General features: G+C 35.6%; 1 protein-coding gene and 2 pseudogenes across 2 annotated transcripts; 2 read left to right on the top strand and 1 right to left on the bottom strand.

Moving 5' to 3' along the window:
- Positions 1-5,488: 5,488 nt before the first annotated feature.
- Positions 5,489-6,348, top strand: LOC149565616 (uncharacterized). Its single transcript, XM_089816360.1, has one exon. It carries the CDS (start codon positions 5,650-5,652, stop codon positions 6,346-6,348), a length of 699 nt encoding a protein of 232 aa, XP_089672486.1. The 5' UTR covers positions 5,489-5,649.
- Positions 6,349-6,448: 100 nt separating this feature from the next.
- Positions 6,449-9,535, top strand: LOC149565615 (uncharacterized; annotated as a pseudogene). The gene is made up of 2 exons (XR_016361383.1): positions 6,449-8,840; positions 8,958-9,535. The product of XR_016361383.1 is annotated as an uncharacterized LOC149565615 (transcript).
- Positions 9,536-11,024: 1,489 nt separating this feature from the next.
- LOC149565614 (F-box protein At2g27310-like) lies at positions 11,025-11,864 on the bottom strand (annotated as a pseudogene).
- Positions 11,865-23,589: the final 11,725 nt, after the last annotated feature.

The raw sequence follows: 23,589 nt of genomic DNA, 5'->3' as shown, positions 1-23,589 counted from the left end.
TTCCTCTCCCACTGCCTACTTTCTCTCCCCCGTCGTCGTACTCTCCCTCTGCCACCCCCTACTTTCTCAAAACACGTCACTCCCCATCCTCCCTACTCTCTATCCTCCCTACTCTCTCTCCCATCCCCTCCCTCTCTCTTCCTACTCTCTCCCATCCTTTACTCTCTCTCACTCTCCCTCTCCCACCACCTACTCTCTCTACCTCTCTCACCTCCTCTCCTCTCCCATCCCTGGCTCTTTAGATCTCTTACACACACTCTTATCCCCCCTATCTCTCTCCCTCTCCTACCGCCTAATTTCTCTCCCCCATCCCCTACTCTCTCTCTTCTCTTCCATCCCCTAATTTGTCACTCTTACACACATTCCCATTCCCCCTCTCTCTCCCTCTCCCACTGCCTACTTTCTCTCCCCCATCGTCGTACTCTCTCTACCACCCCCTACTCTCTCTCACACTCACACTACTACTACCTACTATCTCTCTCTCTCAAGTTCTCTCTCTCCCTCTCTACTCTCTCTCTCTCTCCCATCTTGTACAAGCTCTCTCTGCCTCTCCCACTCTCTCTCGCACCGCCTACTTTCTCTCCCCCATCCCTTGCTCTCTCTCTCATCTCCCATCCCCTACTCTCTCACACTCTCACACTCTCCCCCATCCCCTACTCTCTCTCTCTCCTCTCCCATCCCCTACTCTCTCACACTCTCACTCTCTCTCATCCCCTACTCTATCTCTCTTACACATACACCCCCATCCCCCCTCTCTCTTTCCCCCTCCCACCGCCTACTTTCTCTCCCCCATCATCATACTCTCTCTCTCATCCACCCCCTACTCTCACACTCTCACACTCTCTCCCATCCCCTGCTCTATCTCTCTTACACACACACACACACACACTCCCATCCCCCCTCTCTCTTTTCCTCTCCCATCACCTACTTTCTCTCCCCCATCATCGTACTCTCTCTCTGCCACCCCCTACTTTCACACTTTCACACTCTCTCCCATCCCCTACTCTCTCACTTTCATAGATACACACACTCTTATCCCCCCACTCTTCTTCTTCTCTCCCATCCCCTACTCTCTACATCTATCACACACACTCCCATTCCCCCTATTTCTCTCCCTCTCCCTCTCCCTCTCCCACTCCCTCTCCTACTGCCTACTGTTTATCTCTCTCAAGTTCTCTTTCTTCCTCTCTACTCTCTCTCTCTCTCTCCCATCCCTTACTCTCACTCTCTCTCCCATCCCCTACTACTTTCTCTCAAACTCTCACACTCTCTCCCATCCTTTACTCTATCTCTCTTATAAATAAATACACATTCCCATTCCCCCCCTCTCTCTCTCTCGCAGTCCTTGTCCCACTGCCTACTCTCTCCCATCCCCTACTCTATCTCTCTTAAATGCTTCCATTCCACCTCTCTCTCCCTCCCACTCCCTCTCCCACCGCCTACTATCTCTCTCTCTCTCTCTCTCTCTTTGACACACACACACACCCATCCCCCCTCTCTCCTCTTCCATCCCCTACTTTTTCTCTCACTTGCTCTCCCTCTCCCACTCCCTCTCCCACTACCTACTCTCTCTCTCACTCTCACTCTTACTCTCTCCCTCTCCACTCTCTCTCTCTCTCTCTCTCTCTCTCTCTCTCTCTGCTACCCTCTATTCTCTCTTAAATTTTCACACTCTCTCCTATCCCCTCCTCTCTCTCTCTCTCTCTCTCTCTCTCTCTCTCTCTCTCTCTCTCTCTCTCTTACACACATTTCTATTCCCCCCTGTCTCCCCCTCTCCCACTCCCTCTCCCATCGCCTACTCTCTCCTCCATCCCCTACTCTCTCTTGAGCTACTTTGTCTTCCCCCTCTCCCATTCCATACTCTCTCTCTTTCACACACATGCACTCCCATCCTCCTCTCTCTCAAGTTCTTCCTCTCCCACTCTGTCTCCCATCACCTACTCTCTCTCTCCTCCATCCCCTACTCTTAATCTCTCTCTCCCAACCTGTACTCTCTCTCACACTTCCTCTCTCTCCCATCCCCTACTTTAAATCTCTTTCCCCCATCCCGCACTCTCTCTTTTCCACCCGTACTCTCTCTCACACTTCCTCTCTTTGCCACCCCTACTCTCTCTCTCTCTCTCTCTCATCCTATACTCTCTTTGCCACCCCTACTCTTTCTCACTTTCTCTCTCCCATCCTGTACTCTCTCCCCTCTCCTATCCCCTACTTTCTCTCTATCTCTTTCATGCACACACATAGCCATTCCCCTATCCCCCCCCCCCCCACCTAGTTCTCTTTTGCAACTTACATCTTAATAGTGTGTGCGCACTATAGTGCTTACGCCCTATAGCGCGCATGCGCTATTTAGAGTTGAGGTTTAAATAGTGCGTGCGTGCTATAGAGCGCGCGCACTATTTAAACCTTAATCAAACCCAAGCCTAAGGCTTGGTTTTGCCTTGGAGATCTAACCCAAAGGTTTGGATTTGATGAACAGGCCTAAGACATGTTTTCCAGCAAACATACAAAAAATGATTGTTTTTTCTTCTGTGCTCCCCTTCAAGATTTCTCGTGGTTGGGTATCGATAAGATCAGGTTACATAGCATTATAGGTCTCTGTGTTAGCTATCTAACCATATAATTTATTTTTAATTTGAATTATTTCAAGCCTTTCATCTATAATTTCTTTTGAATGTATGTTCATTTTTTGTCAAAAACCACCACGTACTAATTGGGCTATAGATTTTAGCTCGTTCATCGAATTTTGTAACAACTTAGTTTTTTAGAAACTAGACTCCATTCTACACACTTTAAAAAAAAAAGTTTTGATTTTAGATTATTTTTCAATTATTTCTAGGGGGAGCACACAGATATTTCACGTTTTTGGGATATGTCTAGTTAAAAAATTCGTTTAAAAAAAAATAGACATTATAAAATTACTCGAAAAACCTGGGATAAACTACATAGTGTTAAGTAACTTTTTACCAGAGCGATTAAAAAATTTCAAAAAAAAAGTTAAAATTTTAGGGGGACCACACTTTGTACTGTGCTATGTTTTTTTGGAATAAACAGTACCACTTTTTGTGGCCCCCTTTTTTGAGGACCTAAAACTAAACCATTTTGAAAAAAATTAGTAGTTTAGAAACTAGATTCAAAGGACTACGACTTTTTTTTGGTCATATCTGAAAATTTTGAGCGTAACTATCTTCAAATTCTTGTTGAAGTTCAAAATTTGCAGATTTTAGGAAAAAGGTGTCCACTTATACCCCCCTTTTGGCACCACAACTTTGTGCACTTACCTGCCTATTGTCCTTGCCTTTGTCCTCCTCTAATAGAAGGTGCAATTTTTTTTTCTAATAAAAAATTAAAACATGAGAATCTAAGTACAAGATTTTTAATGTTCTTAAACCAATATTTAGTTGAAGCATAGTCCCATATAATATTGTTATGCATATCATTTTAGTTTTATTTTTATTAAAAAGTACTAAAATATTTTATATTTTCTAATTATATTGTTATGCATATCATTTTAGTTTTATTTTTATTAAAAAGTACTAAAATATTTTATATTTTCTAATTAAATTTTTTTAATATAGGTATAGCTTTAAAACTAAATTAATTTATAATATTTTCAATATTTAATCATTATTTTTATAATAAATAAAAAAATTCAAGTATAGGATGCAAAATATACAACTTCTTTAACATGCACACATGGACAAAGCTTACCTATATTGCACATTTCATCATTCTATTGCATTTACATCAACTAGACTCCTTCCCTTGCATTATGTAGCATATAATTTAATTACATCTAGATCTTGAAAACAAAATGACCACAATCCCTCTATTGAAAATTCATATACATTGATGAAGTTTCAACAAAAAAAATAATCACAATAATTTATGGCAAACTTCTTCTATAGCTCTCTCAACAACTCTCTTATTATGATGCTAATAAAATTTAGCCTATAAAAACTCACTGCAAGAATGCCTCAAGTTTGAATGAGTTACAACTTCTTCTATTTTTAAGGCTCTCTATCTTTATCCCCTTATGATCTTTTTGGTAAAGTAGATTTGATATTCATGTTTGAGTAGCATGATCAACTAAAAATTAACCATTCTTTTTGAACAATGATTCTTTAACTAGCAAAGTCTCCCATGCATATGGACCTAAGGGTTAGAGACAATGGTTGTAGAGCAACTAGGTATGATTAAAAAAAATCCAAAAATTGAAGTAAATGGACAGGCCTTGAGATGCAAAAGTGTGATAATAACAATAATAACAAAAACCATCTTGCGAGGATGGTGAATGAATTCTTTTTCAACCTATGGACTTAGATCCCTACTTATCAATATACGGGGGATGTTTTAGGTAATGATCATAAACTATAAGAGTCTTTAGGCTAGAATTGTCTTTTATGAGATTGGGTTTAAGTCACTATATGACAAAATTGATGTTAGAGCTCAAAAAAGTTGTTCTTGAATGCAATGGTATCAATTATCAACATATGCACATAATAAATGTTTTGATGAGTTTGCTAAATTTTATTTAGAAAAATATGATTGATATATTGTCCCCAACACAATCACTAAGAAAAAACATTATAGGTAGAAAACTTTAAAATTAATTAAAAATATATATCAATTATAAGTTGTAAAAGTTTAAATAAATTTAAATAAATTCATACTTGATTGTAGACGTTCAAAATTAAATAGATTATCACATTTTACTATAATTTGAAATCAAAAATCAAATCTTTACTTGAGATGCAAAATAATTCCTTAGGTTAGAATTATCTATTAAATCTTCGCAATCCAAGTTGACTTCATCTAACCAAGCTGCCTCCTAGTATGTTATGGAATTGGGCCCTTGAATCGTTAATAAGGCCAATAACATGGGCTTAGTATTTAGAATCTATAATACCAACATTTTTAATGTTTTGACAGCCAATCGATTGGTGTTATCCAACCAATCCATCTACTCTCTTCGCCACAAAAAACAAAATCAGACACTTCGTATACAACAAAATGACCTTGTAAATTTAATTGAGGGCCCGTTTGGTTGCTGGAATACAACCGGAATAGGAATAGGAAATTAGAATATGATTTGTATTCTTTGTTTGGTGCGTGGAATAGGAATCGGGAATAGGAATATGTATTCTCATTTTAGTCCCAAAATGAGCTTTTGTCCATTCCAAAAAATACCTGTAATTGGAATTGCTATTCTTGCATTCATTTTAGCTTTCTCAAATTTGATTAAATTTTCAAATCCGCTTTGACTTGGGGTGAGCACTGGAACTTTGTTTTCAATATTTTCAAATATTTCAGCGATTTTCCAATGGCGCCGATTGCAAGTTAACCCTATTCCAATTTAAGCTTGCGTAACCAAACAAGGGATAAACAAGATTGGATTGCACTTTTCCATTCCTATTCTTCATTCTCCATTCTCATTCAAATTTTCTATTCTAATTCTCAATTCCTACGCTTGCAACCAAACGGGCTGAAGTCTTAGTTAAATCCTTTTAAGGATATCCATCTTTCCCAATTTTCCATATTTATTTGTTTTAATTTTAATCAACCTTTACTTGACTATTGACCGGCTTTTATAAAGTTGTTACATATTGACAAGGAATCGCAGTAGGAAGTGGATCGAGTCTGTCTTCGGAAATGAATATTTTGGAGGCGTCAATGCATTGTAAACGTCAGTTCCTTCTTTTCTTTCTCTTCACTTCTTTTATCTTCGTTGCGTTTTCGTCCCATGCGTTGGAAATTCCGAATCAGATCGATGCAGAAGCTTTGTTTCAATTAAAAAGTTGTGTAAAAGTGGATCCAACTCATTCTTTGTCCAACTGGGCAAATAGAAACAATGTTTGCAACTGGACTGGAATAACTTGCAATGGAAAGCAGAGGGTTGTGAGTCTTGTTCTCAAATACAGGGGATTGTCTGGTACCATACCCCCTCACTTGGGCAATTTGTCTTCTCTCACAATTCTTGACCTCTCTCATAATTACTTCTCTGCCCAAATTCCCCCTGAACTTGGCAAGCTAGAAAAGCTGCAGTACATTAAGCTCTACGAGAACACCTTGCAAGGTACAATTCCAGTTACTCTCTGTGCCTGCACTAATCTTGTAGAGCTCCGGTTGAACGATAATCTGTTGAGCGGAAACATTCCAGCAGATCTGAGTTCCTTGCACAACCTGAAGAAACTCAATGTCTCCTTCAACAGATTGAGTGATATCATCCCTCCTGCTCTGGCAAATTGCACTGCGCTTAAAATCCTAATTCTAGAGGATAATCTTTTGACGGGCACCATCCCCAGTTCATTGAGCAACTGCACAAAATTGCATTTCTTATCTTTGGTGTGATAATGCGCTCGAAGGACCAATTCCATCTGAGATTTTCACAGCATTGACCAGATTGCAATATCTGGTTCTTGAGTCCAACAAACTGAACGGAAGCATCTCCATGGAGGTTGGTAAATTAAGGAGACTGAGGAAGATTGGCTTTTATAAAAACAGTCTGACAGGTAGCATTCCCATGGCCCTGGCGAACTGTTCGTCTCTGGAGGTGCTGGATTTGTCTTCCAATTACTTGTATGGCACCGTTCCACTAGAATTGGGTTCACTAAACCGACTGAAGGAACTGTACCTCAGTAATAATAGTCTCGGAGGATCAATTGATTTTGTCATGAATTATACTGATTTGGAGCTTATGGCGCTAGGGGGAAACAAGTTTGAAGGTACAATTCCAGAGGTAATAGGGTATCAGTTACCAAAATTGCAAATCATGGAATTGCTGTTCAATCAGTTCAAAGGTAGAGTCCCCGAATCTATAGGAAATCTTTCCGACCTCTATTTTCTTTCAATAGGTCCTAACAGGTTCGAGGGAATTGTTTTTCCATTTCTTTTGAACTGTACAGAGTTGACGCTGCTTTCCCTGGTAAATAATAGGTTCGTAGGCACCATTCCTGCAGATATTGGCCTGAAGCTCCCCAACTTAGTCAGATTTGGGGCAGGGGGTAATCAATTTAGTGGGTGAATCCCAAAGTCTCTAGGAAATTGTTCTCAGCTCTCTACTCTTGATATCTCATCCAATCATCTGAGTGGCGAGGTGCCTCAAGAATTGGGAATGCTTACCGCTCTGCAGGAACTTAGCCTTGGAAATAATAGACGTGTTTTCTAACTGCTCCATCCTTGAGGTGCTGAGTCTTTCTGAAAACAATTTTAGTGGCACTTTGTCTAGCGACATAGGAAACCTCTCTCAGAGGCTCTCATGGTTGGCCTTGGATTCCAACAACATCAGTGGTAGTATACCAGATGAGATTGGTAACCTTACTGGATTGACCATTTTCACTATCAGTAATAACAGAGTATCTGGGCAGGTTCCGAGTGCATTAGGCCGTCTGAAGAATATACAGCAGTTGGATTTCAGCTCAAACAAATTACAAGGCAGCATTCCCTTAGAACTTAAGATGCTGGTAAGCCTGGAATATCTACTCCTCAATCTAAATCATATTTCTGGAATGATTCCCTCATTTCTAGACAGTCTGCAACAGCTGAGGCAGCTTGACTTGAGTCATAATGAGCTCAGAGGAAGGATACCGGATGCCATTGGCCAATGTTTTCGCCTCGAAATGATTGACCTCTCATTCAACACCCTCACGGGAAATATCCCAATGGAGATCTCAAGCCTCCATTCGTTGGCATTCTATCTCAATTTTTCCCACAATTCATTGACAGGAAGATTGCCTTCGTTGGGAGGAATGCAACATCTTCAAGCCATTGATATCTCAGCTAATAAAATCTCCGGACCAATCCCTGGCGATATTGGCAGTTGCTCGGGATTGCAATATCTAAACCTGGCCAACAAAGATTGGAGGGAAGGGTGCCTACATCAATAGGGCAGCTTAAGAGTATTGAAACCATCGACATGTCTTTCAATTTGTTGTCTGGTCTGGTGCCACTCTCTATTGCAAATCTCACCATGCTCAGGCATTTAAATTTCTCATACAACAACTTGAATGGATCAGTCCCAAATGAAGGAGCTTTTAGAAACCTAACCGCAACATCATTTTTGGTGAACTTGGGACTGTGTGCAGCCTCGGGCTGGTTGAATTTACCAAATTGCACAAGCTCTGACACAAATCATGCTGCGTTGAACAAGAACATTGTATTGATTGCTTCAATTGGCACTTTTCTCATATTCTGTTGCATTTTGGGGGCATTTTACATTTTCTGCAGAAGATTCAAAGGGGCGCCAATGACAAACAATCTCTTGGGGGAAGGTTTCATGCGGATTTCTAGCCAGGAACTTCACACAGCAACCGAAGGATTTAGTGCTGCTAATCTAATAGGAAATGGCAGCTTCGGATCGGTTTACAAAGGGCTCTTGTCCGATAACAATTTGGTGGCTATCAAGTTATTCGACAAGGACCCTCAAAATTCATACAAACACTTCATCAGGGAATGCAGAGTATTGAAAAAAATAAGGCACCGCAATCTTGTGAAAGTCTTATCCTCTTCCTCTGCTGGGGATCTGAGGGCTCTGGTAATGGAATTTATGGCACAGGGGAGCCTAGAACAACGCCTCCACATGGCTGAAACAGAGTGCAGCTTGAGTTTGAAGATTAGAATGAAGATAGCACTTGATGTTGCACACGGGATGGCATATTTACACCACGGTTGTTCTCCTCCAGTTGTTCACTGCGACTTGAAGCCCTCAAATGTGTTATTTGACGAAAGCATGACAGCCCATGTTGCTGATTTCGGAATTTCTCGCCTATTGACATCCCCTGTTTCAGCAAGTAACACTGGCAGCACATCCAGACTGAAGGGAACAGTAGGCTACATTGCTCCAGGTAAACAACCACACTTAACATTTTTTTTTAATCTAAGCGTTTGTCTTGTCGAGTTTGTTTCTTCCTCGTACTAAACTTGTCTTCCCAATAACAAAATCACATGTTAATGTTGCTAAGAATATGAACTGGGAGGAGAAGTGAGTACCAAGGGTGATGTTTACAGCTACGGGATGCTCATCCTTGAAATGGTGACTAAAAGGAGGCCCACAGATGAGATGTTCAGTGGAGAGAAAACATTGTCGAGGTGGGTGAGAAGGGCATTTCCTGAGGCAATGGACGAAATGGTGGACAGAGAGCTGCTAATTGATCAAAGGACTGCGGGCGAGTCAAGTAGTAGCAGTAATGCTGCACGTATGGAAACTACTGGTGAAGGATTTGAATCGTCTGAGCAATATGGAAATTGCCTGGTTAGTTTCATTGGATTAGGACTGCGGTGCACAAGTGAAAATGCAGGGGAGAGACCAACAATGAGAGAGGTGGAGGGTGTGCTGGAAAAGATGGTCCATGGCGCCGCGTATGGCAACTTGAAAGTGCATTCATCAGTCCAGAATCTGTTGAGCGCAGACAATAGGGAGAATCATCCAAATAGCAGCACAGACCAAAGTGAGAGTAGTTAAGTACAGATTATTATGAAGTGAATTTCTTTCTGCAGTACCTACGTTTAAAAACTGAAAATGGGTTTCATCTTCAAAGAATTGTTGGCTAATCTTAGAAAGTAGATATTTTATTTTGTTTAGGAACACTATACTAATTTCATTTAACAATGTTGTCTATTTAAATAGTTTATAAGAATGAACTGTGATAAATGTTGAAATTATTAAAAATGGAGTGCTTCCTAAGTTTAGTTGTCATGAAATTATTTATTAGTCCCTGCCGCCCATAGCCGGGGACTAATGTTTTCATTGCACTTCTCTTTTAGACGTTGCCCTGGGACTCAACCGAATGTTAAAACAATCCCACTAAAATCCTCCTCCGCCTTGCATGTTCATTTACCACTATTTTCCAGTTTGATTTTCCCTTTGTTTCTATTGGTTCCGGATGACTTTCCCGGTAGTCTTTTCATTATATTGCAATAAAAATCTAAATTTTTTTCACTCACCTGTTCTTTCTACATCACATAGCACGTGCTCTTTGCATGTTCCGCTGACGTTCTTGCACTTTTTCTTGTCGTGGCTCCTACTTCCTTTCTCAAACTACCCTCTGCATGTTTCGCTGACATTCCAGTGCTTGTGCTTCGCTCTCTCAAAATATGTGTTCATGATGGGGTTTTCTTATTATCACCATGTTTACCATTTTACCATTTTCGACAATCCCTTCGCTTCTGGCTGTGCCTTTCGGAGTTCGTCTATTCGTGAGTTCCTCTCCCTTGTGTGTTTTTTCCTTTACTGTACATTTGCAAAGGTATTCTACAATTTTGTAGTTTCCATTCATTCATGGGGTAATTTTGCCTGACTTCATATATTAGGGCTTAGTTTTTTCTATCTATTTCCTACATTGTTGGGTTGGAGAGGAGAGCGATGGCTCTTCGCTAGGGCTTTTACTAGCAGTCCACAATCATGAAGATTAAGGTCCAGTTTTGGTGCCAGTGTATCCAATTTGTTCTGCATTTGCAATCGTTTCTGTCCAATTTTTTATTCCCAATTAGGTCTTTCTGGTTATTAGACTAGCTCTGGATGACAACCCATACAAATGCATGGATTTATGAAGTAAAGTTTTAGATTTCCTTGCACTTTTGAACTTTCTCTTTTAAAACATAGGGTTTTTGCCTCCCACGGCGGATCAAAATCAACTTCGAATTGACGGTTATGGACACTGAGAAGAAAAATCCCTTCACCTGCAATTTTCAGCACCACCTGAATGGAACATTGATGCAGATCTTTCTGAAAAAAACTCAGTAAAAAGATAGCTGAAATGAATTCAATAGAACAATCTTTCACGAAAATCTTGAAAGCTAAATTCTAGTAGCGAGACTGGTTGAAGCTGCAATTAACCCTATTTATGGACTTTTGATAAGGTCAAGGTTGATTATAATGCAATCCATTCAATTCGTCCGAGGAACCAATATCAGAATCCACACAAAAAATTTCATAAATTGTACGGAAAGAAAACCACTCGCAAACAAAAACAGAGCCAACAAAGCCATACCTTGACATGATCATGTCTAAAACTATTGACGTCCGCATCCTACCAATGGATAGTGATGCTTCTTCTACTACCTAGAGCTCTTACCAGAATGAGAAGATTGTCCCTCCCATTAACCCAAGCTCCCATCGTGTCTTCTAACTGCATGCTAAGCTCTGTGATCTTCAAATTTTCCGACAGTCTACACTTTATAACAACGATACAAAGTACAGAATCACAATGCAATATGTCGTGGGCAGGTAATATGGAGCCAAAAGATATAACACAAGCCTTATGAGAAGCCCAATGGCTCTGCTCAAACAAATGGCTCCAGCTTGAAAGATTAGGTGCTTCTCATGTTCTCTTGTTCACCATAATCCAGCTTAACCTAATATTTTCCGTCAAATGCCCCCAAAAATTCCAATCCTTCTTCACCTTCTCCACTGTGTCAATCTTTGCCAGCTCATCTGCAAAGGTCTGTTCCTCGTCTTCAAAGTCATAAAAGTTAATGAGCTCCATTTTGAATGGGCAATTAGAGAACCAAGTGTCAAATTCCTCTTCAGCACAGGGAATGCCCCAGACAACTTTGGAATAGATGGTCTTATCCTTGTACATTACATCTACAAGTGACACGAAATCAGAGGGAAGAGATTCACAAACCTTCTTCACCTTGTGTCTCATGAAAGACTTGTCATAAGCAATGGCTAGAAAACAGCTTGCATAGAGATTTCTGAAGCCAACCAATGAAGAATATATGAATTCTTTGACATCTGATTTCTGTGTGGAAGGACAAAGAGAAGAGTATTTATCTTCCCATACCTTCTTCTCTTTTGCTACGGACCAAAATTGGGAAGAAACACAGCCTAAGATATCTGTGATAAGATCACCGTTCAAACTCATCATGTCTGATCGAAAATGCACAACTCCTATCAAAAAGTGATTGTGATCTCTAAAGGTTGGCTAGTTGTGAAAGCTACCTAAAATTAGGTTAATGGTGGAAACTGAAGCCAAGAGAATCCTAAACTTTAGTTGTAACAACAGGGACTTTTCACAATACTGTGATTCTTGACCTCTGTTATACAAAAGGCCGTTTATACATGGTCAAGACGAACAACAGGTGTAACTGGTTCAATCACTGCATGTGGTGGATGTCAATGCAGGTGCAATTTGTGAGCATAGCCGATGTATATAGAGTAGTGCAATTAATTCTATGCACCATATCTTAAATGAATAAGATTTCTCATATATGTCTTACTATATGTCTCATTAATGTATGCATTTTGTTAAGAACATAAAAAATATATATTTCTTATTACTATAATAATATATACATTTTCTTAATGATATTTCAGTTCATTATTTAATTTTTTTTTTTCCTCAAATCAAAATAAAATATCATTAAATTTATAGGAATATGATTAAATTTGCATTCTTCAATTGCATAATAAAAGATGACAATTAAAGATGTTCATACAGACATCATGATCACACAATATAATAAGGAAATATGATTTTAAGAAATTTCATATTCTAAGAAGCCATGATAAGATAAAAAAATAAGATTCCTGATCAAAATAACATGAAGTTATTATTGTTTCAACTCTAACTAAACCCTAATTGATAATTTGAAACCTAACCCAAATCAAACTCTAACCATTGTCATGAAACATATTTGGTATAGAGTTGAAGTAAGTTTGTGGTTTGGCAATGGGTAGGGTTTAGGATCAATTTAATTTACTATTAGGATTAGGACGTATTTTAATTAGAAACTTGGATTTAATTTACTTTATTCAATTAAGTTTATGGTTAGTAGTTCACCTAGGTTTTAGGTTAGGGTCCAATATACTTAATGTTTAAGTTTAGTTCATCTTAAAATACTAAACTTGGTTAAAGTTTTATTGTAGAAATTATATATAGAATTAATGTTAATCAAAGAGAAAATCAATTCTCATTAAACTTTAATCCAAGGGTCGTATTTGAATTGTAAGCATAATATTTATTTTGATTATATTTGAATTATAATGGTAGTGAACCTAGCATTAATTGAACTATTACACTTAGGAATTATGCTAAAAGAAAGATAGTTACACTTAGAGTTAGCAATTATGCTAAAAGAAAGACAGCAAAGAAATGTTCATATTCTCACTGCAATACCATTTTTGTTAGTGAATGTTGTGAACTTTTGACATGGACTAGTATGTTTTCCAAAAAGCCATTTATATGCAGATTCTTCACACCCCTTAAGATGAAAACCCTAATGATCTACAACTTGTGATATCCCTCATTTTTTTAGTTATTCAAAATTGTAATTACATATATGTAATTTAAAAAGTTACACGATTTTGCAATCCATTTGAGTTCTTTTATTGGCAAGCTTACAGTCTGCCAGAACAATTCAATCCATATTTCGATATTCTTTGACCAATAGGCTTCCATTCTTCCATAGACCATTTCGATCACCTCCACTGTAAGTGCTGAAGGAGTTTATGTGTGTCTTTAACTCATCTTTCTTGTTATTATGTGTTACTATCTTATTTTTTGTTCTATTTGTTTTGTTCTGTAAATTCTTGCAACTTGAATCGAAAATACAATTACCAACTATAGATATGTTTGTACACTCCTGCAAGTTCATACGCATTTGAGTTTGTGTGGAATGGATGATAGCCTACAATAAGAAAAAGCATACTAATATTATTGATTCAAATTCTACCATCCAGTTCCACAACTATACATACATATATCATTGTTAGAGAAAATTGCACAATATTATTCTATTGGGTATCAGAGTGACAATTACAATGAGGTTCATCTTTTTATGTAGAGTTTGGGAGATTCTAAATGCTTAAAATAGAAATACTAAGAGACTAGTTATGTCACTACGCTGACCTTATTACAAAGGTAAGGTAAGCCTTATATTCTAGCGCCCCCTCCGAGTGTGCTAAAAAAAACATACTAACATAGTGACTAAAAATTCAAAATCCATGAATTGTTTTGAAGTTTCTTTGAAAATAGTTCTTGAACCAAGTATAACTCCATCGAGTTGTCTCATTACTCTCATAAACGTGCATTTCCTAAGCTGAATTCCCAAACTCCTGAATCACAAGTATCAAAAGTTACTGAACAATCATTCAAGGTCGCTACATCCGTAGTGCTCCATCAAATTCTCTTATGTACGAACCTCATAAGTTCCAAAAGTAGGCCTCTGGTTTAGTTGTGATCAAAACAAGTATACAGTTTGTGGCTTTCATTTTTGTTTCTCAATCTTGTGCAATGACCCTTTATCTATTTGCTTGCATATGAAGTGTTTATTGTCTGGCGTGGTATTCCACCTTTGATAGCTGGTAATCTTGTTCAACTTTGTTCAGAAGCTAATGTATTTATTATTTTCATCTATTCTTTTTTTTTAAGCCCTACTTTTTGTACTTTTCCACACTATGTGCAGTTGGATTCCTTTGTAAAACTCTCAATTCTCAACCTTTCCAACCCTCTACATGAAAAAATTAGAAACATCAAGAAGTGCTAGGAAAAAGCTTCACCTAGGGTTGCTTGAGCACCTGGTAGCTAGACAAGGCCCATAGGTCACTACATTTTCAACAAGTCCTTGGCCAAAGCTTAGAGAAAAATTCAGCTGGAAAATCGGGTCTCATATTGCAGCTCATGGGTGAACAATGAGTGGCTTCTTCTATAGGAGTGGATTAGAATTAATAGTCAAGCTTTTCTCATTGCTTATGGAATATAATCTTCACTTGAGCTTTTCTAGAATACCTTCACATGCTAGGAATTGTGTGGGAAGGGCTCTCAAGAGATAGTTATCAATCTCTACAAAGATTCCAGCTCCACAGAGTTGTAAGTGAATGTTAACTGCTGTTGATTAATGGTTCTGATTAGTTCCTTCAATTGCATGTCACTCTATTTTAGTATTTTCATGCATTTGACTATGCACTAAATCTTTAAATCTCGGACTCTAGTCTTCTTCTATCATGCGCCAACTAGAGCTCTCTACTAGCCACAAACATCTACTCCATCTTTCCCATTGAGCCTGCCACAAGCAGGGACTAATGCTGCATGCAGCACTTGTTATGTATGTTTGGTGTAGCTTTTAATAATTTTTGTTTATCATTTTAAGAAAGTGTAGATATCAAACTCAAAAAAGCTAAGATGTTAAATTGTGCTCTTTACACTATCACTATATTGGTCAAGAAGAAAGGAAAATATGAGTCAAAAATAGTACTAGTTAATGGAGAAGATATATTGCTTTATTTCCTCTATAATGTTGTTTCTGCTAAAAAATGACTGCAAAGATGGCTTTATATAATTTGATCACCTAAACAAGGAGATAATGATTAGCCTATACCATTCCACAGATAGCATTGGGGAAGCCTCCTAATAAAGGAATAATTGTTGTTATGTCACTATGTGATCATATGTTCTCTTTTTGCAAACGTTGAAGTACCCCGTGATGTGCAAACAAGTTTGGTACAATTGTGAAGTTTCTCAATCTGTTAACCATTTCAACAACTACAGAGACAACAATGCTTCAATCAATGAGTAACTTCTTAGCCTCACTTTGCCATTTTTTTAGAGGCAACACTTGTGAATGGTATGAAACCACACTCTAGTTGATCATGAAGTAAACTACGCTCTAGTTGATCATGAAGTCATAGTTTATCTCCATCACTCAGTGGCTGGTTTTATACCTCTAATATTTGTTGTGTATGTTAGAGTAGCATATAGTTAAGCTATTGATCTTTTATAGAAGGAGCATTTAAGGGTTGTAGGTAGAAAGCCTTTTTAATATTATATTTAGTAGAAATGGTTAAAGATGTGATGGTAGATGATGAATTTCAACTCATGATCATGTGAATTAGTGTTAAGAAGAGGTAATGGATCTTCATAGTGTAGGAGCAATAGATTTGAGAGTGTAGGAGACAATGACACAAGATTTGTAAATTCCACTCACATATCAATGTAAAGTTGGGGTTAGAAATCAAGATGATGCTTACATAGGTTGACACTAGAGTTGATTAGTACTAGTAGACAATTCATGAAGATTACATAATAGTAAGACAAGTTAGATTGATGCAAGCTCTAGATCATTAAGTAATTCCCCTTCTCAACAGTCCTTTTAGATTAAGGTTTGTTCTTTAATATGTTGTGCACATTATTTTTTGTTTAGTGTTGATGTTTTTCTTGTGAAGATCAACAATGTTTATTATATGTTGTATGTTTATGAGAAATGTTAACTATTTATTAATAGTTTAACGTTATTTAATCTTTAGATCCTTGTTTTATACATATTTGGCGTTTATTATCTAAATGATTGAAAACATACATCGTAAATTCATATTTCACATTCTAAAATTGATAGAATATAATAAATTTACATATATTCATTTATAATACTAAAAATATAATTTTTATGATTGTTTTATTTTCTTTTGATCCTAGATCAAAAATTTAGACAAATGACATGCTCTAGTGTAAATCTCACTATATTCTAGCATTTAAATCTCACATACAAATACTTTACATATGGTATATTGAATCCATGATTGTCCTACCCATGTCAACCCATTTGACAATTTTTTCCACATAGCTACCTCAACCCATGTAAAGATAAAGCCCAACAGTACTTGAAACTTTTGTGTTTGTCTTCCTTCTTTTCTTCACTTGCATCACTTTTATTCTAAAAATAAAAAATTGGCTCTTACAATTGGAATGATATGGGTTGGGAGAACAAGTTACGGGTAAGGGAAATTTTTACAGCTTTGAGATGTCTGCCCTTGAAGTGGTAGTTAAAAAATGATATAGTCACAATATCTTTTACAAAGATAACACATAATTAGCAAATGGAGCATTAAAAGTATAAGATCTATTTAATTGTAAAGTGATTCAAATTTGAGAAACAATATCCATTTAAATAAAGTAGAAAAAAATCAAACACAACTTTTTACTAAGTTCCATATAAACACTTCTCATTTAAATAAATTGAAGTTACATTGTTTGAGGAATATTGTTTGAAAATTGAACTAGTAAATTTGTGTGTTGATATAGTTTAATGGTTGAGAGAGTGTCAAGATTAATGTTTGGAATATTTATTTTCCTACCAATCTTATTTGGGTTTTATTGTTTTGTTTCAAGAATGTAAAGGCATATAACCTAATTTTTTGGGGTTCTTTCTTTTGGAGATTCTCTAAAAACCTTGTCTCACTAGATACCATGGACTTCAATATAACAATAAAAAAATATATTAAAATAACAACTTCTTGTAAAGTGAGTATGTGAACCCGTAATATAGTTTCCGCAAAAATTAATGGAACCTCATAATTATTACAAGGTTGTTCATCAAAAACTATATACCACCTATCCCAAAAAGCATGTTTAATCCCAATATGACTTTAAAACAATGTATCTAGTAAACCTCTTTGAATCAAGAGGTGAGGTCTCATTGGTTTTAGTGTTAATGAAAAGAGCACATATATCTACTCTAGTTATCAATCATCTTCTCACCCCATGATAAGACCCAATAGCATAAAAGAAATGACTTATATCCATATATTTACCCCATGTTGTAACTTTCCTAGAAACATCCTTGGTAGTATCGGCCATTGATTATAAGGTTGTGGCAAGGGATGAATGATTCTAATAGTTAGAGGTCCCCAACCTGCTCACTAACTAACAAATTTGGGTTGTATTTTGTGATAACTGATTTAATAATTCTCTAGGTGTAGTTTGTACAACATTTATTGGAGGAAATGGAGCATTTCTATCTTCAGGGTCTTGTTGTTGTCTACTTTCTTAGGGGTAGTGTTTTGAGAATCAACTATGAATATATTAATAAATAAATAAAATATCAATAAAAGGTGTATGACATTACAATTAATTTTCAAACAAAAACAAAAAATGCATTATTTGAGGTATACTAACTTATGCAAAGACGTGGCATGGTGGAAATTTGTTATAGTTTGCAAAACATGATTAGGTTCTTGTTTTGAATCCTTACTCTCTATTTCCACCACATGGTTGAGTGTACCTATAGATTTTCTTTTTTCTAAGCTTGCAATTTGTTGAGTGTGATTGGGTTATTTTAATTTAAAATCACTCATTCATGGTATGATATTTTGAGTTATCTGGGGGTGGGTCACCACTTTTTGAACACCATTTTGGTGCATTTACCCTATTCACTAATCAAGAAATTTATGGTAATCATTCCAATATTGATGTTGTTAGAAACTTGATCCTTTGAATTTGGAAACTTAGAGGTTGGGTTCAAGTGTTTACAATGTTAACTGAAGTTTTCAATTTTAATTTTTTCTTCTAAGGATGACTACTCTAGGATCCTTCTTGATGTTCCCTAGTTTAAAGGATTGAATGGTCTCCATATTCAAACTTTGTTTCCTAGTTTCAAACCTTTGAAGGAAATATTCTCATTTCTTTTTTGGTTTCAATTCCTTGGGTTGCTCTTGAAATTTTAGAATAGAAATATTGTCATGATTATTGTTAATTCTTTTGGGCAATGCAGTGCCTGCCCTAGTTCACATTTTGTTATCGTTGCTGAACTCTTTTAGAACTAGTTTTATGTTGTTGGTTAGTAGCATTCTTTTGAGATTATTAGATATTGTGCTATGAATTCAGTTTATTATGTGATGAGATTACTTAGACTCTATATTTCATGTATGTATGATGATTATTTTTAGTGTTCACAATTATTGATGATGATTATTACATTACTTTCAATTATTAATGATGATTAGTAAGATGATTTATTATCATATGTGCTTTCTTATGGATACTTACCCCATACTTGCATGTGTATGGTGTGCGTGTTTGCCTTGTGTGTTTACTTTTGTATGGCGTGTCTGATGTGGTTAAGGAAGGGAGTCATAGTCACCTGCTAGTTGAGATCTACACGATGCACCACTTCCTACCATTGTCTGTTTAGTTTAGTATATATTGTATTTGTACATGCATGATTTTTTATGCAAGTTGTAGGTACCGGGTATCGACTTCCCTGAATTGCCAAGATGAGCGTACCCTATCACATTATCTCAATGATAAGAGAGGGGAGATAAATTCTCAAGTCCAAATCCCAACCCTTTGAGCCATTTGTCCTAATTGGAAAATTAGGACAAGTATCTGAGTTGAATGCCCACTGAATGTGTCGGATGACATATTTTGTGATTTTTAACCCTTTAGATTTATTTTGTATGATTTGTTCTATGATGGGTTTTCATATTTTATCTTGGAGGTCTATGGTGAATTTTTCATTAATTAAGTCTTAATAAATAGATTTAATTAATAAATTATTTATTTAAAAAAATTAATAAAATATCATGATCTTTGATATTTTGATTGTAATTAATTAAATGTGAATTATTGAGAAAAATGAATTAAATAAAAGAAAACTAGAAATTAAAATTAATAATAATTATAAAATAATAATAAAGTAATAAATAAAATAATAATAATAAAAGTTATAAAAATTAAAATGAAAGTTATAAAATTTAAATAGAGATTATTTAAAAAGTAAATTGGAGTTATAAGCTTGCATGGGAATTAACATGTGTCAACAACACGGGGGTTAGTGCATCAATTAAGCACAAGGTGTTTACAATTCTATGACTCATCAAAAAGAATTGGAAAATACCTATGCTTAGTTGGTGACACCTTTCAACGGTTTTAAGAAGCAATCCAAAGGTTTCTTAAGAGCTCTTGATATTCAGGCATTCATAGAAGCTTAAATGAAAAGCTTAATAGAAGCTACAAGCTTAATGGAAGCCACGAGCTACAAGCAAAAATAGAAACTTCAAAACTTACATGCATGGGAGAAGATTCATATGCTCATATATTTTCTACTTGCTTCTATGCTCCTTCTAGCTCTTCTAATTACTTGGAGGATTCGATCGGCTTGGATTCTTGGAGGAATTGTGAATGATGGAGAAGGAAAGGATTTTCTATGGACTTCTGAGGCATGGCAAATTAGCATCAGTGTCCAGGTGCACTCATGATATTCTCATATTCCCTTTGCACTCTTTCTCTTCCTGTCTTCATCATATCTATTTTATGTGTCTGAATACTCTCTGTATTTGAAATTGGAGTCTAGATATTTTATTTGGATGAGAAGAAAACAATAGAAAAATCTTAGATCCAATTAAGGAGAAATAATTAGATCTTAATTGGGGTTGGGTTCGAATTTATATTGTGAAATTAGATAGACAAGATTTGAAATTAAAATAGAAATTCTAAGTTGAAAATTCGTATGATTAGATGTAATCTTTCTATCAAATTATATTTTCGGATGCGTATGGACAAACCTATTAGATGGATGAATGATTAAATTTAAAGAACAATTATTTTAAGAGAAAATTTTTAATTCATCACAGATTGTCCTGTCACTGCCCCTTGGATAGACTCAAACTCAGTCATTCATAACTTTTTATCGGGATCGAATTTATTCGATCGCTCCGGTCAGAAATGGCGAAATTTGGCCCTCTCCAACATATTTAAATTTCAGCCCGATCCAACGGTTCATTAGGGAGATATGGCCATCGTACTGGGATTGTTTTATTCAAGGACAAATATTTCTCCATTTCCCATAACCAAGAGTTTTTTATCCTTAAACTTCACAAAAATAATATATCAAAGCATGGAGTGAATTAAAGATATTATTGAAATCTTCTCTTATTAGAATCTTATTAATATGCATTAGTTTTATATGGTTTATTATTTAATCTAATTAAATCAAATTTAATTAAGATTAATTAATAGTAGAAGAAGTGTAATTAATTACTAGTCAATCTAAGTAAATGGATGAGAGAAATTTAAAAGAAAAGAGATACTAATGATTTAGTTGTTATTCATTGATTGGTTCGAATATCAATCATTATAATTGAATATTGAAATTATTAGTGAGTTATTATTTATTAATAATTGTTAAGTTTAACAAATTATTAATGAAAGATAGTATATATAAGTTTATATAATTATTAATTGATTCAATTAAGTTCAATCTAATTGAGATTAGTTAATAATTGAAGTATAGTATTAAGAATTTAGTTGAGATCAAATTAAGGGGGAAAAAATACAATGGAAATGAATTCATGTTATCATGAATGAAATTGTGATTAATGAAGTTGGTGATCATTATACTTAGAATCATCAAAGATTATTTTGGACAAATGATTACCTATTGATTATTGATAAATCTTACCCGAGAAACGATTCTTAAGGAAGTTATATTTAATTTACTAGTGACATCATTATTAGCAAAAATAATAAAGAATCTGTTATCGTAGATTTATTTTAACTTGTTATTAGTTATTAAACTATTACTAATCCTAATGTTAATTAAATAGAATATAGTTGATTGATAATTAGTTGAATCAAATGAGGTTTAACTAAATGATTGTCAATAATACGGGTTTGTCAAAAAAAAAATAGTTTTCATTGATAGAATGGCGAATGTGGTCATTATAGATTTATTAATAAGATTTCCAATATAGCTTGTTATTAAATATTAACCAGTTATTATTATTGAACTATGAATATGAATTATAGATGACTTTTAACTTACAAAATTATAGTTAGCTATTAGTCAACTGATATTAATTGGAACGTTGCTATGATTATGTAATTATTAATTAAATCAATCAATGAGAGTTAATTAGATTTAATTAACAATTAAGTTAAGTAGTGAAGATTTAATTGATATAATTCTTTTAATAAGATTGTAGAAATATTGATATCAAGTTGATAGGTCTTATTCTTGTGACTTGAATGATGACTTTAGATATTTGATGGCAAAGACTTAGTAATATTTAATTGAGGACTATTAGAATATGGATCTATGTTAATTGATTGATGTAATTGATCATTTTAATAAAGTTATAATCTCTTATTCGAAGAATGATAATTGGACCTCTTATAATATAACGAATAATGATCCTAAAAAAATTGAAAGTTTAATCAATTAGAATATGGATCATGGTTAAATATAAAGGACAATTTAATTAAGGTCAATGATGATCAGTTTAGTGAATATTTATCCTTAAGTTATTCTTAGAATGTAATTCTTAATAATGGAAGGGTAATGTTATCGGGGAACAATTGGGTTGACTTGTAGGTCAAATGATGAAACTTAAAACACTTGAAGTATACTTGCAAACATAAAATTGGAAACCCCTACACATTATTCAACTATGTGAATTTAGTAAACCAAAACATGTGTTTGCATCGTGTATTCTATATGCTTCTTGTTTTGGGTTTTGGGTTGACTAGTGTTGATCAGTCCTAGGTTGTTACCAAAGGCTTGGGGATTATGAGATATGATGGCATGTTGATCTTATTTGGTCTCGATCTTTATAATCCCAACCATGGTAATGTGATCGTATGCTCTATGAAATCTTTGTATTTACTGATTGTTATTGTTCATCAGTCTTCATGTGTGAAGCTAAGAGGTATGTGTATGAGACACTTGAACTAATCATTTTTGAGTCATCGATCAGTTATCCTTGGATTATTTTTTAGTCGCCATGATGGGACTAAAATGTGGATTTATTTCTTGATGATGTTATGTTGTGGCATGTTTGACTCAACCATTTTGGAGTCTTCGATCAGTATGATTGTGAGATATTCTTGGTTGCTTGTTGAGAACCATTTATCTTCAGATATATTTTGGTTATTGAGAACCAATTGATACTTATGATTATCAGTGATGCCTTCAATTTCCAATAGAGAACTGTTGTGGTCATGACTTTCTATGGATGCTTTTTTCAGATGCTCATGGAGATTTTATGATTATTATTTTGGAGATTTGATGATTCTTATTATGGATATTTGATGCTTTTATGCATATTTGATGATTTTATTATGGAATATCTTTTATGATTTTGAGATTTATGATTCCATGAGCTTAGGGTAGGTAATCTACTTGTAGTGTTGGGAAGTGGCTTGCAATGGGGGCCGAGGCCCTAAGTGGCTGCCAGGGTAACTCATTGTAAGTTTGGTTAATAAGTGATAACATTTACATACTAAATGGAGATTAAATGAACCTAAAAAGATAATTGTTTTGATGTTCTCGCCCATGCCTTGAGTGCTTGTACAGGCTAGGATGGGAGTAGTGAGAACGCATGGTTGCGACCGTACATTCCGTAGTATGCCTCGTCAGTAAGAGAGGATACTAGTGGTCGTATGAGATCAGTATGGACCCGTGGAGTTTAGCTAACTGCCAGGGTAACTTGTACGTGATAATTGTGATGACACTTTCCCACTTGCAGAGTAGGTTTCCTACATGTCTTTGTGTGCCTCTAGGAATTAGATGTCGGTTTTGTGTGATGGAACCTTTGAGTTAGTATACTTTTAAGATTCCTGAACTTTTTATGCTATGTGTATTGATATCCTGTTTGGGACTTGAGATTATCTCCTCAGCACAGTGGGAGTGGACCACTTAGGTTCCACGCGGTCGGGTGGTAGTGTATTTTCACTCTTATCATTTGAGATCTATCCGAGACACCGTGGCTGGAGTATCCTTGGTTGGTAATTATTCTTCATTATGTTCTTGGAGCATTATGATAGATAATATACCTTATGATGGATGTATTTACTGGTATGTTTCTTATATTGATGATTT

The sequence above is a fragment of the Cupressus sempervirens genome, chromosome 3 (genome assembly GCF_028749045.1).
Source record: "Cupressus sempervirens isolate cs-2001-9-10 chromosome 3, ASM2874904v1, whole genome shotgun sequence".
In the NCBI taxonomy this organism is placed as follows: domain Eukaryota; kingdom Viridiplantae; phylum Streptophyta; class Pinopsida; order Cupressales; family Cupressaceae; genus Cupressus; species Cupressus sempervirens.
This window is presented reverse-complemented; position numbering and strand designations above follow the sequence as displayed.

Coding starts and splice junctions, on each gene's coding strand:
- LOC149565616 (XM_089816360.1), top strand. CDS start 5,650: ATGAATATTTTGGAGGCGTCAATGCATTGTAAACGTCAGTTCCTTCTT.